Source organism: Neophocaena asiaeorientalis, unplaced genomic scaffold (assembly GCF_003031525.2).
Source record: "Neophocaena asiaeorientalis asiaeorientalis breed wild unplaced genomic scaffold, Neophocaena_asiaeorientalis_V1.1 scaffold166, whole genome shotgun sequence".
Taxonomy (NCBI): domain Eukaryota; kingdom Metazoa; phylum Chordata; class Mammalia; order Artiodactyla; family Phocoenidae; genus Neophocaena; species Neophocaena asiaeorientalis.
In genome coordinates this window covers 4,070,267-4,089,240 of record NW_020174933.1, presented here as the reverse complement: position 1 = coordinate 4,089,240, position 18,974 = coordinate 4,070,267, and the positions used below count along the sequence as shown (strand labels likewise).

Genomic DNA, 18,974 nt, shown 5'->3' with positions numbered 1-18,974 from the left:
TTATAAGAAATGTAAAGTTTGTGGTTTTTTTTAAGAAATGTAAAGCAGTTTTATGGAGATACATTCTTTTATTTCATTTGACAGATCAGATTCTCTCTTTCCTGCCAGTCAGATTTACAAAAATCTTCCCCTCCAGTACTCATCACTTTTATTATTTGTTAAACTTCATTCTGCCTTAAACATTAAGCAATAAGGACATCATAAAAGAGATCATAATGAATATAATCAAGATAAGCGAAGTTTGGTATTCTTTACAGAAAGTTCAGTATAATTTTATACTCTGATATTGCATAATACAAACTATGTTTTACATGGCTACAGAAAGGATGGTACCTGAAAAGAACACAGTAATAGTACCAGACGTTGAATATTAAATTTTAACTAAAATCTAATGGTGACCTCAGCTCTACTAATAACAGAAATATTTCCAAGCCTCAATCAATGGCTGATTTTATTTCAAGTAATAACAGAGTCAACAACATTCTAGTTCAATTAAAAATAATTAAAAACAGAGAATTTGATAATGTCACTGAATTACCTTTATAGAATTTGATTTATAAAAATTAAAACAAATACTTGCATGCAACAGGATATTTGTTATGTTTACCTTGAAGTCCATTAAGGATAGAAGTGATTTCTATGGATTTAATATGAGCTGTATCAGAGTTTTTGGCATCAGTAAGATCCAATTTGGATACCATTTCAGGAGATGGATTTGTCTGAAATGGTGGTTTTGACAAGCGCCGAAGTTTACAGTTCTTAGGAGAATACTTTTCATCTTTGTCTTTTTCTTTGTCTAATTTATTCTAGGTTAAGAAAAAAAAAAGGTATCCCATGTTAGCCATAATAGATCATGAGGCATTTATTAGTAACAATGTTAAAACTCATTTTTAACTCAACGTTACAGACTATTATTAAAAAACATACAAAGAAAGAATACAAACAGTCCCACAAAACAGTCAGAAATGTTTTTTCAAAGTTATTTAACAAATACTACAGGATGAGAAATAAGTTTTTGTCTAATATTTATATTTTAATAGTGGAAATAAATTAGCAATCAGATAGGCAATTAAGACTAGCAAACTTCCCTACTGCTAATAACTGGTGTTACAAAGTCTGTAAAAATTAAATCACAATAGGCTTAAATTAAATATTCACTAAAAAAAACAGAAACATAATTTCAAGCTGATAGTTCTAAAACCTGTAAGAGTCTCAATACAAAATGAGAGTTGGGAATGACACAACTTCAAATATCTTCATTCAGTTGACAGCTGGGAGTAACAAACAAATGACTTGCTATAAAGTCAAGTCAGTGGGGCAACCCTCCTGTATGACTGATAATGTTTCAGGAAAAAATGAGAAATTTTTTGAAATTCTCTATTTACGAACAGATGAGCAGAGGTTAATATATTTCTTGGAAACTATTTTTTAAATTTGTTTTAAAAATTATTTATAGGACTTCCCTGGTGGCACAGTGGTTAAGAACCCGCCTGCCAATGCAGGGGACACGGGTTTGAGCCCTGGTCCGGGAAGATCCCACATGCCGCGGGGCAACTAAACCCATGTGCCACAACTACTGAGTCTGAGCTCTAGAGCCCTCAAGCCACAACTACTGAGCCCACGTGCCACAACTACTGAAGCCTGAGTGCCTAGAGCCCGTGCTCCGCAACAAGAGAAGCCACCGCAATGAGAAGCCCGCGCACCACAATGAAGAGTAGCCCCCACTCACGGCAACTAGAGAAAGCCCGCACTCAGCAACGAAGACCCAATGCAGCCAAAGATAAATAAATAAAATAATTACCAAAAAAATTTACAGGAAAAATAATTTAGACAAGCTTCTAAATGATAATGTAGAGCACTACGTAGAAGTAAACAATTCTGAAGTCCTGTTATATAGTGAGAATATAGAACATGACTGGCTATTTTTACAATTCTCCCAAAGATGGTACATAATTAGTATCATTCTGGATACCAGAGGAGAAGTTATTCTGTTTAGGGTAGTGGTTCTCTAAGTGTGGACTCTGGCCCAGCGACATTAGCATCTTCTGGGAATTTGTTAGAAGTGAAAACTCGAACCAGACTCAGATCTAATGAATCAGAAACGCTGGGGATGGGCCAATCTGAGTTTCAACAAGTCCTTCAGGTGACTGTAACACATGTTCAAGTGTGAGATCCACTGACTTAGAGCACGTGGGCTGAATTCTCTGGATGCACTGAGGCGGCTTATGTGTAGGTAGACTACCAAAACCTCTCAATGATTAGTGCTCTTCTCATTTTCCTATTCTTGCCAGCCTTTTCATCACTTTATACCACAGATCATAATATACCATGCATTATGAAGGCAAAAATAGTCTACCCCACGCAAATTTTAAATATGGCTTTTAACGCCTATCAGAGGACAGCCTTGAAAATAGTGGTTCTCACAGTCAGATGAGATCGAGTGATGGGTATACAATATTAAATATTTTCTAGGAAGCTTTTTCAAAATTCACATGCCTCTTCCCTTATGACCCAGAATTTTAAATGCCTGGAAGGGGCCGAGAACTAAATTGAGAATTAAATAAATATTTAGAAAAAATTCCCCAAGTGTAATATTCTAACATTGATTCTCCTACCCCTACCCTATCTTCTACCTGAGAAATACTACTTCTAAAACTTGCTCTGTGTAAGGAAACTGGCTTGTTAGTGCCACACACACACAGCTCTTCTAGTAGCTTAGAGCGATGCTAAATGTAGCATGACTTCCAATAAAGACGAAGAGTGTCCTGAGTTGTAGCTACTGAGTTGCTATACCAAAACTTTAAAAATATGGACCCAATTTCACAGTGAGAAAAGAATAATCACTCTAGGGGAAACTTTCAGTATTTAGGGCCACTAGGGTATCATTTAGCCAGAAAGTAAATAGCGCCTCACTTTTAATATGAAAATTGAATTTCAGGAGAACTATTAAACACTTCAACTATATATACCATTCAAAGTATTAAAGAGCCATTAAAAAGATTTAAAAATATTCTAAAACCTAGTTAATGGTTCTACTTTCTAATAAAACATTAGAAAGATTCAGTCTTAGAATGAATAAGCGTAATTCTATCATACATAAAAGTAACCTTAATTTCCATACAAGCTCATTAATAGATTCCCCACGGTATCTATGTAGAGTTTGCCTAATAGTGTCTTGTGAGCACATTCTAAGCCACTACCTATATGGTCAGAGAAAGATGAAGAAAAAAGAAGAGCTTCAGATAGGCTCTCCTCTGCCTTCAGACACCTCCTTCTCTTCCTCTAACGGTTTACAGCTATTACAGTAACCCCAGGGCTCCCAGCCACAATACTTAATGACTCCTAGTCGGAGACTAGAGGTGTAGGAAACAGTTGAAATGGGTAAGTGAAATCTGGCTGAGTGGACTTATACAATGTTGGAACTGAAAAAGCCTCAAAGATCATTTAGTACTGTTTTCAAAATGCCTTTCCATAAGCTGACAATCTTAATTGTACGCAAATCTAGCATTTGATAAATTTGCTATTTCAAGAGAGTATTTCCACTCTACCAACACTAATGCACACATACTTAATACTCATTTTGGAGGCAAAGTTCCTTAATTAAGAGCTATAATACAGCAAAATAAGCACTTACCTTTATTTTCTTGCGATGTTTTATCTTTGGCACATTTTTATCAGCAGGTCGTACTATTTTATCTGCTTTAATCCATTCATCATATCTAAAATTGAAGGAAATTAACATAAATATAAAACACATACCACAGAAGGAACCATGCCATATTACAGAGAAACTTGTAAATAGAATCAGAACATTTCAGAACTGGAAAGGGCCTTGGAGGCCACCTAGTTCAACTTCCTGGTTCAAGAAATGAAGTTACCACGGCTCAAAGAGAGAGATGAAGTGACCTATCCAAGGACACAACGTCAGCTACTGGCTGCGCTAAGACTCAGCAAGGTCTCTGGACCCCTGGACTAGCGCGCACTCCTTGCTCCGCTGCCCCAATGAGAAACCAAGTCCGTGCAACAGCTATGAAGAAATCCCAGTATTTCCTATACTTTTTTGTATACTTTCTTGTGTTCGTAAGCAGCAAGTAGCCCATTTTTCCTAACCGTGTCAGGAAGCTATAAGGGGAAGCACAGCTCTGCCAAGCCTCCAGTGCTGAGACACTTCCTACGTGTGCAGGCAGCTGAGGGCCAACAGTCGTGATGGCCTCTCCACTCAGTGCTGGCAGTCTGCATGATTTTACAGGGTGCAAGTCACTACTGACTGCAATAAATCTACTTGTTTAAAGGGAAAAATAAAAGTTTATTTTCGTAAAAACTCAGCCAGAAAGAAGAAACATTAAAAACAAATTAACCTCTTTTTATGTTTGAAAGTTATCTACATTTATTCTGGAAAATGGGAAAACTCACTGACATTTTTAACTCAAGAAAATGAACAACTGAAAATGAGCTTTAAAATTAAAATGTCCTCATTACCAGAGGTATTAAGTGAAGTAATAAAGACCTTAAGTCAGGAAGCAAATGACCTGGGTCATTAGCTTATTAATAAATTACATTCTTGCTCTAGATAGGACTTGTATCTGTAACAAGTCCCAGGCAGAGCTATACTGCTGGTGCAAACCACAGGCTGCGGCAAAGCTGAGGGCTGAGCCGCACAATGGTTACGGCAGTGTCTGCTAGAAGCTGCTGAGGGCCACAGTGATAACTGGAGAGGACGAGGAAAGAATGGAATGAGTTCTAGAGAAGACTTTACATATCCTTGCTGACTAGTTATGTGGCCCTGGTCAAGACGTTCTCAACCTCAGACTTAGTTCGTTCTGTATAAGGACTACATTAAAAAGATAAAATAAAAAATAAGATTGCATATCACATGTGGCTCTTTGAGGATCAAATATATGATAAGTGCTTTGAAACAGTTTAAGTCAAATATTATTCTTCTACTAAACACACTCCTCTGGTATATATACTGGCACACTAGCACCTACCTGTACATTTATAGTAATTTTAATTTTCCCATTAATACTCAAAATTGCATGATGCTTGACAAGAAAGCAATTTAGTTCCTTCCAAAATTAGAGTGAAGGTGAAGAATGAACAGAAAATATATCTGCCCTCTACAAATTTGAATGTGAACTTTTAGAAGTTGCTCTTACTTGAATATAGTTATGGAAATCAGTGCTATGTACTTTAAGAAAAAACAAAACAAGCTTTCTATCTTCTTATGAGATAAACTAAAAACAGTTCATGATGGTTACACATAACATCAGCATAAGCTAAACGAAGATATGAGTTTTTTACCTTTCTTAACCAAAGACTACCTGTTGTACAATTAATTTTGTAATACCAGACATTTTGACTATCAGTAAGAGTACTATTCAATTCCACTTGGATTTTTGACATGAATTATTATATTTCAAATTTGGGTGAAACAGTGGCTTTCAATGCAAGAATATCACCAAGATATTGTAGCTTTGATGGAGCACCAAACACATCAAACAAGCAAAAAATACTTACTGTCCCCATAATTACAATGTTCACCGTGACAGAGAAAGATTTCTTTACAAGTCAGAGGTAATGTATTTTGCTTAAATTCTCTTAGGAACAAGGTATAAGGAACATATACATAAATAAAATAGTGGTTACTCCACATGGTACAGGCTGATGCTCACTGCCTAAGCTCCACTAGAGTATGGATACTATATGTTAACTATTTTCTCCTCCACCCAAACATAAACTAAGGATGGTATATAAGAGGACTGGTTATCAGAAGAACTTCAGTGAGTTTGGGGGTGGAAAGAGGGTTGAGCCAGGCAGGAAACAAAAAAGAAAGATTCTGGAATTAGAAGAAACAAACTATATACACTTCTAAAATACTTGAACAGCAGTAATTAAACACGATGGTCTTACTATTCTACGTAACAATTTTGTTTGAAAACTACTGAATGTTCTGTATGGTTTTAGGAGATTCCTTGGGAAATTCTTTAGATATGTTTCCTACTAGAGCAATTACACGGTAATGTATGGTTCTATAAGTATTAGCTAATATTTATACTGTGACTCCTTTATTATTTGCCTCTTTCTATTCTCCTTTCTCAGTGCTTTTTGTTTGTTCAGGCATTCCCTTGTTCTAATACTATTCTTTTAGATTTTTTTTCTTTTTTCAGCTAGATTTACGCTGCCTTTCATAAAATGTAATAACACAACGTTGTTATTGTTATTATAATTAATATCCTTCAGAACTAGAACATGCCTTAAAAATCTATCAAGAATTTATTTCACAGATTGAGAAACTCAAACCATGGAAGCAAACTCACGTTGCAAGCTACAGGCTTGCCAAAAACCACTACGTGAGGAGTTAGAGAAGAACGGGAAATGGACTGCCTGTTAAACAGTGTAATACTAGAATGATTACTACTAGGCAGGCCAGGTCCTGTTCAGAGTAAGCATACAGAAGAGTCCAGACCAGCAACTGAAAAAGCCTCGTTAAGAATGCACAGTATGAACCAATCCACGAGGAGGGAGACGGATGAAAACAATGCGTGAGAATTCTGGTTAAGGTAGCTTTTTCAAATTACAAATGCCTTTAACCAAACAGAGGTTGAGACCAGTGATGTAAACATTAACAGAAAAATTTCAAAATGTAATGAGGTTCCAAGTAGCACTTTAGTTGCCTGAAAATAGAGATAGCTATAACTGATCATTGTATATATTTTAAAAATAGGAAATGTTCTTTCCCTTTATGTAATTACTGATTACAGTACTATTCAGGAGTTCTATTCTCTTTTCTTTTCTTTTTTGTTTTTGGCTGCAAGGCATGTGGGATTCTAGTTCCCCAACCAGGGATCAAACATGCGCCCCCTGCACTGGAAGCATGGCATCTTGACCACTGGACCACCAAGGAAGTCCACGAGTTCTATTTTCTTTACAGAATACTTTCAAAGACCAGGAAGGAGAGAAACATAAATTCGTGTGGGAAAAAAGCAAAACGATACACCCCGAAAGGCAACATTTCCTACTGACACTAAATTATATAAGAAAGAGTTAGGTCAATTTAATTTTTATTTTACTAGTGCTTGTTAACTTAAGTAATATTAGTGGGTTAAGATCTCTGATTCCCTATCAAATACCAAGAATAAAGACTTGAATGAAGGGAATTTAGTTCAGAACTACAGAAAAAGCTGCCACTGATTCTGTTTATTCTATATAAACTTAAACTTTTTATATAGTCTATTTAATATACATTAAAAAGAGATTACAGCACATTTACTTTAGGCATAAGAAAATAGTCAAAGAAGATAGAAAATGGGAAAATTTAGTTCAAATTCAAATATCTTGGACACCACAGAAATCGAAATTACAGGGAAGTGGCAAACAGCAGAAAATTGCAGCTAAGAAATAGAAGACCATGAAATATTTCTCATTTCTCCTTGGGGCACCATACCAAGTACAGTATCCATTCATCCCTCAAAATACATTCTTAAAGAATATAAGAATTGGAGCTTCCCTGGTGGCGCAGTGGTTGACAGTCCGCCTGCCGATGCAGGGGACACAGGTTCGTGCCCTGGTCCGGGAAGATCGCACATGTTGCGGAGCGGCTGGGCCCGTGAGCCATGGCCGCTGGGCCTGCGCATCCGGAGCCTGTGCTCCGCAACGGGAGAGGCCACAACAGTGAGAGGCCCGCGTACCGCAAAAAAAAAAAAAAAAAAAAGAATACAAGAATTTAAAAAACTAAGTCAAATATAAATTTTTTGGTTTTAAAATGCTTCCATCCTCTCAAACATTCCCAAATACATGGACATGCTGTACCTCCCTCACAGTGGCTCTCCAATATTCTTGATTCAGCTTTAAGTACGACAAAGTGAATCAAGACATTGGAACGCATATTCTGATGGGGTCTCTCTACTGTGCAGGAACTACAAACAGCTATTTAGGGCAACAGGTATTCAAAGAAACCACGTTATTGTTAAATACCTAGATTTCTCCCCAAGGCTAGCAGGCCTATTGCTGTCAGCTCTCATGTTCTGTGATAATGTAGCTTGAAAACTAGGAGAGAAATTTAAGCTAAGTGGTTGGCCTACAAACAAAATGACCTGCAACTTTAATCCAAGCAATAGAGTTTTATGAGAATGTCTAAGGAAAACAAGGAAGTTTGGATTATTGATATAAACTATACTACCTTTAGTTGGACTTTAAATTTAGAAATTACGAACAGAAGAGAGTAATTGGCCTGTTTGTGACAAAAGGAAATACAGTTTGCCAGGGCACAAGGAAATTAAGATTACTAAATGCTTCCATTTAAAAACAAATATCAAAAAACAAAGAAAAACAAATATCGGGATAAATATTAACAAACACTGAGTTCGAAAATGAAGACTAAGTCTGTTAATGATTAGCCCATACTTTTTCAATTCAGTTATCAATAAATTCATTGTAATTAATGCGTGGAAGTCTAGACAAGTATCTTACCTGATATTTAAAGTACTAAGGAAAATATTTTCAAAGAATATACTGACTTATTTGAGAACAGTCTATTGAGATCATCTAACATTCAACTAACGGAATAAACATGAATGAACAGATGCATGAGCCACTCATTTAACTTCTAGCCGTCTGTTCCCTGACCTACCTAAAATGAAGAAGGTAGAACAGATGATCCCCCAAATTAAAAAATTATATGAAACTCCCAGACTAGAAGTCTACAGAAGGGCTTATTCACTCGACAAATACTTCTTAGGTACCTATCATGTGACAGGCTCTGCGCTAGGCACTGGGTAATAAATGCACCACAGCTCCTTATCGAGTTTACAATTTAACAGAGAGGACCACACTAATCAGTCATTACGTAAGTAATAATACAAACCTCTGAACCATTCGAACAAAGTAGCTACATAAATATTTGAAATTTTAATGTGTCGAATTAAAATATTTATACAAAGCTAAAAGGAACCATTCAGAGACCATTGCATACTTGCTCTCACCAGAGAAAAACAGAGTTCTAAAAAGACAACGTTTTGACTTTTTTTTGGATGTGCTGGCAAATCATCTAAGAAATCATTTAGCAACAATAAAAATGGAAAAGAACATTAGTCAACCAGACATAAGATACCAAAATGGTTACTGTGCCCACATCAGTTCAGATTTTGGTTCTGCTTAAACCTAACTAAACCACTTTCAAAGAAATATCATCAGCCATGTATTAATATAAACCCACACAATAATTACATGCAGAATAAGGATACCGTACAAATAATTTCATCAACAAAACTGAACTGACAAAATACTTAAAAACTCATTATTTAAAATATGCATACAGATTATAAAAGATAAAATCTAATAACTAACCGTTAATATAAGTGAAATATTAACATCATTTGTATGTTGTTTTCTGTAATGGAGAGACTCATTTCATAATTGCTGAACAATATGTATTTTATATCCTGCCTATCTATAGGCAAAAAACTTAATATATGTCATAAAACTAACTTAGCTTTTAAAAACCTCACATCTGAAGTGGAAATTTAGGCCCTCTTTAGCATGGAAAGGAATTCTTTCCCCCTTAATTGAGGAAGAATATAGGAGGGAAGAAATATGACATTGCAATAGAAAAAAAGACCAAGTCACGATGAAGAGCAGCACTAGTTATTATCAATTATAAACTTTATAAGCAATTTAATCAACATTTACCTACTTTATGAATTTTCTATAATAATCTCAATTTACATATTTATTTTTAATGTGAGAGAGTATCTAAAGCAAAATTTATAGAGACCTACTGACTACAGTTTAACGCTTTTAGTCATGTACTCAGGATAAAACAAAGATAAAAGCATCATATTATTGAAAAAATAAAATTCTAAGCATGCTATTAACATTTCATATTTCCACTCCATACAACACTGTTAAATCCACATCAAAGAAACAGGAATGGTGTTCATTGTAATAAAGAATATAATAGTAGGATGATAAAAACATGAATATTATAGCATCATCATATTAAAGATTTGACACAAACAGCCCAAGAGAAACGTACTGTGATTATATAGATCTGTTTTCCTAGAGAATTTAACTTTGTAAAATGAAACAAAGGTGTAGGTCTTCAGGCAGAGGTAGTATCAATATATAATGTTAAGAACACATCACAGAGCATTGTACCAGGCTTATAAAGACCACTGCAAATGGTTAACAACTCTGGCACTCATTGTATTTTGTGATGCAGATACTGACTTCTAAAAGTATCCCCAAAGTTTGTTTTATTAATATTTGATAAGCTTAGGGGATTAGTCTGTCTGTGCACATTTAGACAAACATACTGATGTAACTTGCCAATCTACAAAACTATGAAATGGAATAGGTCCAAGTTAATGCTTTACATTAAATGTACCTGTCAATCTACAAAAAGTACTAAATGGAACAGGCCCAGTTAAGTAAACACGCAGAGAGAGAACAAGAGAGAGAGAAAGGAAAAAAGGAAGAAGGAAAGAGAGAGAGGCCATTTGAGTGCAAAAATATATGAGTTTATTAATCTTCTTCACAAATGAAATTTTTATTTTCACTTGCACTGAAAAACTAACCAACTTGAAAGTCATTTTTTAAGTCCGCGTCCCCTGCATCGGCAGGCAGACTCTCAACCACTGCGCCACCAGGGAAGCCCCCGAAATTCATTTTTATGTTCCCCTTGTTCATTGCTTACAAGCTTTCGTTTAAATTCCTCTACATGTAGGACTGTCTGATACAAAGCATTTGCATGCTGTAAAAGAATTCTTCACATGAGCAGTAACATACAGTCCTTCGACTTCCCTAGTAGTTTTAAATTTTAATGCTTTATAGCATAAAGAGAAGTAAATAGGCTAGGAGACTGTGACATAAGGGTCTATGGAGACAAGAGTTTGGAGATGACAGTGAGGTATCAAGAAAAGAAGAATGGCACACAGGAGGAGCAGGAGTGTGCAAAGAGAATAGGAAGACTTGGTGAAAGAGATATGGGCAATGTTCCCTTTCTCCCCTTAAAACAGGCTGACAGATATTTCCTTGGAAACCATTGTCAAATGGCCTTCATTTATAGTTCTTTAACTTTCAACTATAAAAATAAAGCAGACAACTTCCTAGATAGAGTACCTTGCTTTCCTTTCTATCATTACCAGAATAATTATTTCAAAGCATACGAGTAGAACAACTTTGTACTCTCATCAATATTCCTAAGTCCAAAGGCATGTACAATGTAAGTATGGCAGGGAAGGAACAGGGAAATTAAGCTGAAAAAGTGACATAAAATTCTTCAAAGGAACAAAAGGAGACAGGGACTGGAAGAAAGGTCACAGGACACAAGCACTTCCAATCAGATTCATTCAAGTCTCTTACTCTCAATCCCATTTTGGCTACTAATTAGGAGTTGGGCTCTGTATATTACCCAAAGAGGTCATTTAAAAAATTGACTACCATAATCATATATAAAAATTAATTCAAGATGGACCAAAACCCTAAACATTAGAGTTAAAACTACAAAATTCTTGTAAGAAAACGGGGAAATTTTCATAACACTGGATTTGGCAATGTTTTCTAGGATACAACACAAAAAGCATGAGCAACAAAGAAAAAATAGATAAACTGGACTTTATCACAATTAAAAAGACACTATTAAGGGCGAAAGGACAATTCTGTGGGTTCACAGAATGCGAGAAAATATTTGCAAATGATATCTCTGATAAGGGATTAGTATACAGAATATATGAAGAACTCCTACAACTCTTTAACAACAACAAAAAACAACCAATTCAAAAATGGGCAAAGGGCGTGAATAGACATTTCCCCAAAAAAGATATACAAATATCATATAAAATTAAGTACATGAAAAGATGTTCAACATCACTCGTCATTAAGGAAATGCAAATGAAAACAACAATGAGATACCCAATAGATTAGCTATAAATAAACACTTTTTTAAAAACAGAAAATGACAAGTGTTGGCAAGGATATGGAGAAATTGGAACCCTAATACAATGCTGGTAAGAATGTAAAATGGTGTAGCCTCTGTGAAAAACAGTTTGTTCCTCAAAAAGTTAAGCAAAGAGTTACCATATGTAAAATGATACAGAAGAGGTTCCAGTGAGAAAACTAAGCCACATCTGTCCCAATTCCCCACTTGGCTCTATATTCCATAGGTACCACTTTTATATACAAGTCCCCTTTTTTAGATTTTGATTTCTGCTCTACATCCATTTTGTTGCCAGAAGGTCCAATCTAGTTCAATATTCGTTTAATAGTTACCATATGCCAGGCATGTGCAGAACATTCTAGATGTGGTAAGGGATATTAATGGAATGAATATGAAAACTGAGGGGTTTTTTTTTCATGTTATAAAATTAAATGCACTTCCGTAATGTGGTCCCAATATAAAAAGCTTAAAACAATGGAAAAAAATTTACCCACAGTCCTACATGGAAGTTATATTCTAGGAGGTCAAATCCCTTTGGCTCCAAAAAATAATTCAGAAAAATTCACTATCAGAAAAAGTGACTCAAATCAGGACTGGAAAATCAGGAACAGAATGTAAAATAAGTTAAAATGGATACCAGAAGAATAAAAGAAGAGAACAATTAGAAGGGAGAAAACACATAAAGATAAGAAATGACAGAATGACCGAGGGGTGGTTTTCAATTTGGGAAAAGTAGAAAAGGAAAATAAACCAGAAAAGTAGTTGCAGCTGCAGCAGCCGTAACCCACGTGAAAACTACCACAAAAGGAGCGGTCAGCTGGCTCAGGCACTAAGGTAAGGCAAGTAACAAGAGGTCAAGAAATAAGGGATGGAATCCGGCTAGATGGGGTCCCTGGTGACCGTTCTGGAGGCGTGGTGGAGGCGAAAGCCTTACTGGGTTGGGTTTACACAAAAAGAACAGGAGACAAACTGGATAACAAGTGTAAATAACTCTAATTGTTTTTGCTGGATGGAAGTGGAGCAAAGAAACAGCACAGTAGGGAAAGCAGGGGGAAGCTCAAATGAGATGAGAGAAATAACTGCAGGCCTACATGTGGATGGGAACGGTTTGGAACAGAGTGAGAAAATGAGAAAGAAGGGGAGAATTTCTGGGACCATAGCTCTGACTTAGGCAAGAAGGTACGGCAGTTGGAAGATGGGTTTTAGACAGTAGCATGCTTGTTCACCTAAGGCTAAAGATGAGAAGGCAGAAAACACGGCAGCAGATGTAGGTAAGAAGGTGATGTAGTGGAATTCTGTAGAAATTCTCTTATTTCAATTTTTCAATGAGGTCACCAGCTGAAAGTGAGGATGGGGGAAGAGTTCCTGGGGAGCTGAGGAGATAAGAAACCGTATGAAAAAAATTTTTTCTGTAACTATGTATGGTGATGGATGTTAATTAGATTTACTGTGGTGATCCTTCTGCAATGCATACAAATATCAAATCATTATGTTGCATACCTGAAACTAATATAATACTGCATGTTAATTATACCAATAAAAACTGTAATAATTACAAATTACTCTCAAAAAAATGAAATAGTCTGAGAAAGTAGAAAGGGCATGGAAGGAGGACATGTAGCGCCCACTTGAGGTTCACAGTCACGAATTTAAAATAAGACCACTCATTGTGGTGGTTTGCTTTCCTCCAGACAGGATCAGCTGCACAGGTGCAGGCAGGGAGTAGTAGCAGTGTTAGATTTCATCAGCCTTCTTGGGGTTTTGTCAAGCAGGTACTACAAAGCAACAACACAAGAGCAACAGAAGAACACGGGGGTTTAAAAAGAAAAAAAGATTCTAACAAATGACTGAAGAATGCGAGCAACATAACGAGAGGATGAGGGCAGGGGGGAGACGGGGGCTGTACATGCTGGAGAGGCTCTCCCCTCACCTGGACAATGAATTCCTTGCTAGGAACTATTTCTTTGTACCTTTAGTGCCAAGCACAGTATCCGGCTTATAGCTGTTGAACTTATGTTTGCCAAATAAAGGAAGATATTTGATAAAAAGCAGCTGAATGTTCACAAAAAATGGGATGAAACCCATTTGTTTGTGAAAGCTTTTTACTAGTTCCCACTCCACCCACTCCCTCCAAGGAGGAGCCAACTTGCTTAGAAAAATAAGGTATTTTTAAAATGAAATTCATTTTCACTTCATATAATATACTTAAGGATAATTCATCTTACTTTCAGTTTTCTATAACTTGTAACACGGACCAGAACTAACTGTTGTTAGTTATTTAAGAGCTTTACAGTTGAAATTTTAGTGTCTCTTTTCTTTTTCTTTTACTTAAGGGTGCCATTTAATGCAGTTGGGAATCTTCAATATTAAAAAAAGTTCTCTAATCAAACTCCAAACTCCTTGATTATGGAAAGCCAAAGTAGAAATGAATGGAGAAAAATAAACCAGCATCGATACATAATAAAATACTGATGTATTTTAAATCCCATGCCAAGTAGCCTAGATAGTTCCAACACACTTGGTTGTTTTACTGAACAAGGATAGCTGTTACTGAACAAGGATAAATCCAACACACTCAAGTTTATGGTCAGTGAATTTCAAAGTAACTTCATTTTCAAACGTCAATCTCATGTTTTATGGCATGACCTAGAAACTTGAGAGTGAAAAGGATCAATTAGCTAATGATACTAAAAACATCTATAAAATATTAACATCACTAAGAGAAATTAAAACAAATATAACAAAGAGCCTATGATTAAAAATTATTGAAGTATGACTATAATTTTTTAAATGTATGGAGATATATTTTTTAAAAGACTAAAAGACAACACACAACAGTATTAGTAGTGATCCTTTCTTTTATGTACTTTCTCATTTTTCTATATTGAATGCTACTTTTAGATGAGTTTTTAAAAATTCTGTAAAAAAGCATGTGGTGAACTAGTAAATGCTATAGCACTGGACAATCATTTTACATATGGCCACCATATATGAAAAATTCTGTAACAGTACTGTACCATTTATAAGTCATTATGTGGTTTAGGATCCAGAATTCTGGCTATTTCCCATAAATGTAATGTAAGTATGTAAAAATGTCTTTTTTCCCCATTGTAGTAAGTAAAAAAAAAAATTGGCCCAAATGCTATCTTGTGTAACAAAAAAATTAAGATTTTCAGTTGTGAAATAAGGGTATAAATGAAAATTAATGTAAAGGTTTAGACAGCACTTTAGAAAAAAAGGAAAAATGTAGAAATTACAAGAAAAACAGTATTTTTCTAAGAAAGATATTCTTATTTTCTTTAAGAAAAACCTGCTTGATGGAAAATGTTTCAGATCAAACAAAACTCAAACATCTCCATACAAAATTTCCAATATGCTGTTGTAATAAACAACTGCCAATGAAGATAAAACTATTTTTATGAAACTTCATGCATATATCTTCATTTCTAATTGCACATCTCAAGTGTAAACTCAGAGATCAAGCTGAAGATCCCCAAAATAATAGGAAAACAGTTGTAGAGCTGATGAGGATTTGCTGAGGTCCTCATTAGATTAGCTTCAGACATGAAGGAGGAGCAAAAATCATAATTATTGCTTATTCATCAATAAGACAGACTCTTTGGTTATTAATCCAGAGAGAAATAGGAATACTGTTATGTTGACTACAAGAAAATTAACTGCTTCATCTACTGAAGGACAATTGTTTTCTCTATGATGCTGGAGTCTGTAGAGATCCACCCTACAGGTCTTCATCAAGACGGTAAGTTTTCTTCTTTTGAACGTTCATACCATACAAACGTGTGAGTCGTCAGAAGTAGATGGCATCCTTCTCGTTAACACAAGCATGTCTTGTTGAACCAGGTCTTGTTTTTCTTTTCTATATTATTAAAAACTTGAATGCCTCAATTTAAAATCCTTCCTTACCCTACCCAACCCCCTATCAATTTCAAAGCTCAAGTAACTGAACATTCTTTTTACCCTCTAAAATCCAAGTGCTTCTAGGACAGGATTACGCTTTCCTTTAGTAAATCTTTTCTTAACAAAACAAAGTTGCATCTTAATTGCAGAATAATTTTATGAATGTCTCAATTCTTATATCTACTAAGCCCCTTCTGTTCATGAGATAATTAACAGAAAATAATCAAGCCCTCATTACAGTGAAATTTGAGAAGGCCTAAATTCTATCCATTTGTCACAGAATTTAAAGCATTTTATAAAGGCCACGAAGAGAACTGCCTCATTATATAAACTAGCAAAATAACCAGAAGAAAAGAACTGAAAAAAAGAGGTAAAAGATGATGCAGCTCAGATTATCTATCTTGTGGGCATTACTTAGTAATTATTAATTTTTGCTGATTCAATTTTTCCTTCCTAACTTTAAACTAACATATTCAACATTTACATTTACATCCTACGCCAAAGTGGAACTCCCTCTACATTTATATTTAATAAGATCATTTAGTAAAATCAAAACAAACATCAAAAACAGGAAAATACTCTGATAACAGCTCTGAGATCTCAAGTGTCTTCCTTTGAACATGATCATTAATAGCCAGCCCTTCAGGTGAGGAAAATCATGCACCACAGGGGCAGCGCAAGAACCAACAGCCAAAAGGATAAATTACACACGATGTTGAAAGAGGTATCTGGAAAGCTTATATTTCATCAGGACAATACTGATGATAGGCATTCTTAAAATCCAAAACTTTGTTAACCTTCTTCGCAAAAATAAGAAAGAAAAAGTCCCAAACAAAACTGCTAAACATTTCCCTATGACTTAAGTTGCTATTTTCTTCCAAGCTTCAGAATGGATCAGAATTGCACTTCTCCCTAATTAAGAAAGGTAATCAGAAGATCATGCTTCTAGATAGAGCTTCCTACTGCTGCAGAAGGACAACACAAATTGTACTTTTAAGAAACAGAGAGTGTACTTTTTTTAAGAAACAGAATTTGCGATGATGTTTTCTTAAAAGCTTCCCAAAGCACAGAATACAATTTAAATATAAAGTACGAGAACTGTATCCCTCCTTGAAGAAGACACTGGGTACACCGTGAAACTGCCACTGAAAACTTCGATGGTTACCTTTTCAAGGGCTACAACTCTATCACAGGCTACTTCAAATATATCAAACATTCCATAATAAACAAGGTTTTTCTTAAAAGATCAAAATGCTCAGATCCCAAAACTGGCTTGCCAACTTTGGATAAAATTCAAACATAAAATTTCTTTGGATAAACCAAAGCAAACTTGTACAAGAAGAAAATTCAGTCTCGCCTTTCAGTTCCCTAGGTGAGTAGCAGTCGGATCATGCACTCTGTTTCAGTCAAGCAGACTTGCTCATAACATTTCAACGATACTGTTTCCAACATAAAAATTAATTTCGGAGGCTTGTGAAAAAGGCTGTAACGCAAGAGCTGTTAATGAGGAGATAAGGCTTTCTTGAAATAGCTAAAGCTTCCTAAGAAATCACAACTTTAAAATCCCTGCCTACTAAAGGAAAGAAACAAGATTACAAAGAAGAGGTTACTGCAGCAAGGTGGCTGAAAATGCAAGAGAGCAAGAAGCCTGATAACTGGCTTGTAGACATCAAGAAGCTCAAAGCCCTTTTACCTTTTAAAGAAATTTTTCTATCATTTCACTAATAATGTTGCCTCTATTAATCTATATGCATAACATAAAAATCAGCTACATAGACTTCAGTTTTCCAGACACTAAGGATACCTCTGAACTACTGAAACCAACAAGTAGGAAGTCACTGAGCGAGGCACTTACTTGCCAAAACTACATGTTTTTTGTGTGGTATACTGTGCCCTCAATTAGAATACTAATAAATCTGTAATTCGTTAAGTATTAAAATAGGAAATTATTTTACAAGTGTTTTTAGGTAGTAATCACTAGCTAAAACTCAAGTTACCTCACATTCCATCCGCAGTAATGCACCAAGTAAAGGACCTCTCCACCTTCGACATCAGAATCTTTAATACTAGCTTCATACATTTTTTGATTTTTCCCTCGTCCATACCGCACTTGGACTTTCATGCCTGGTGGATAGCACTCAAACTCCTCTTCCGCACTGTTGTCATCCTCCTCTTCCTCCTCTTCCTCCTCCTCCTCCTCCTCTTCTGCTTCTTCATCATCTTCATCTTCCTCTTTATTCGTTTCATCTCTTGAAAGGTTTAAAAAATTGCAGTTAATAAAAGACACTTCATAAGCTTTTCAGTTCCAAACCACATAAAATGATAAAAAGCGTGGCTGTGATTGTTCCGGGAACAGCAGGTTCCAAGTGTATGATATTCTCTGAGTTTCAATTTAATATGAAAAACTAAAACTGTGCAGGATGACCATGGATGGTTACAGAAAGATACATTCAGAGAAAATGAAAATGGAAAAGTAGTGCATTAAAAGAAAATGTCCAACAGCCAGAAGAATAGAAGTTGTGTTGAATAGCAAGAAACTAGTAAGGTCGAATGTAACATTTTTCTCATGTTTTATTGTAAAAGTGTTTTACATCTCAGTTGACAAAAACAAAAATCATCACACCTTATAGCCATTTTCTGACTAAAAATTATTTTTCATTCAAGTATTTCCAACCTCAGGATGTTTAAACAAAACTTTTTACTAGCCAAATGGCTAGTCTTAATAACTTTAAAATAATTCCAACTAAATTTTCAAAAGTTATACTAAATGAAATATTACTTTACCTTTCACAGGAATATCCTACTAACTTCATATTACTATCCCATCAGGTTTTTTCTTTCTATTCTTCTAAACTTCAACACAATTTCTGCTCTCTTTAACACATATTTACTGCAAGTCCTCTTCTACCAATTCTCTCAACTTTAAAGTTCTGAAGAAATAGGTATATGAGAGGCCAATTCCAAATAATATGAAACTAAAAGTCATTTGCATTCTAGAAGCAGCAATGCAAACCATTCTGGTCTTTTCAATACCATGCACCTTCTAAAGCTGAGCATTCATATTCATTTTATATTAGCCACAAATCTGTATTCAACAAATTGGAGAAAATCTTAAATCATA

General features: G+C 35.3%; 1 protein-coding gene across 5 annotated transcripts in view; it reads right to left on the bottom strand.

Moving 5' to 3' along the window:
- ARID4B (AT-rich interaction domain 4B) overlaps positions 1-18,974 on the bottom strand; it is a 126,735-nt gene that overhangs the window by 17,191 nt on the left and 90,570 nt on the right. For 3 of the 5 annotated variants that reach the window (XR_003005494.1, XM_024761474.1, XM_024761475.1), the window contains exons 17-19: positions 17,851-18,102; positions 3,635-3,719; positions 608-806 (exon numbers count right to left, since the gene is read on the bottom strand). Coding sequence is in view for 4 of the 5 variants with exons in the window: in XM_024761474.1 (XP_024617242.1) it covers positions 608-806; positions 3,635-3,719; positions 17,851-18,102 (536 nt within the window). In the remaining variant the exon portion in view is untranslated. The remainder of the gene's footprint in view (positions 1-607; positions 807-3,634; positions 3,720-17,850; positions 18,103-18,974) is intronic. The other 2 variants (XM_024761476.1, XM_024761477.1) reach the window with 2 other exon arrangements.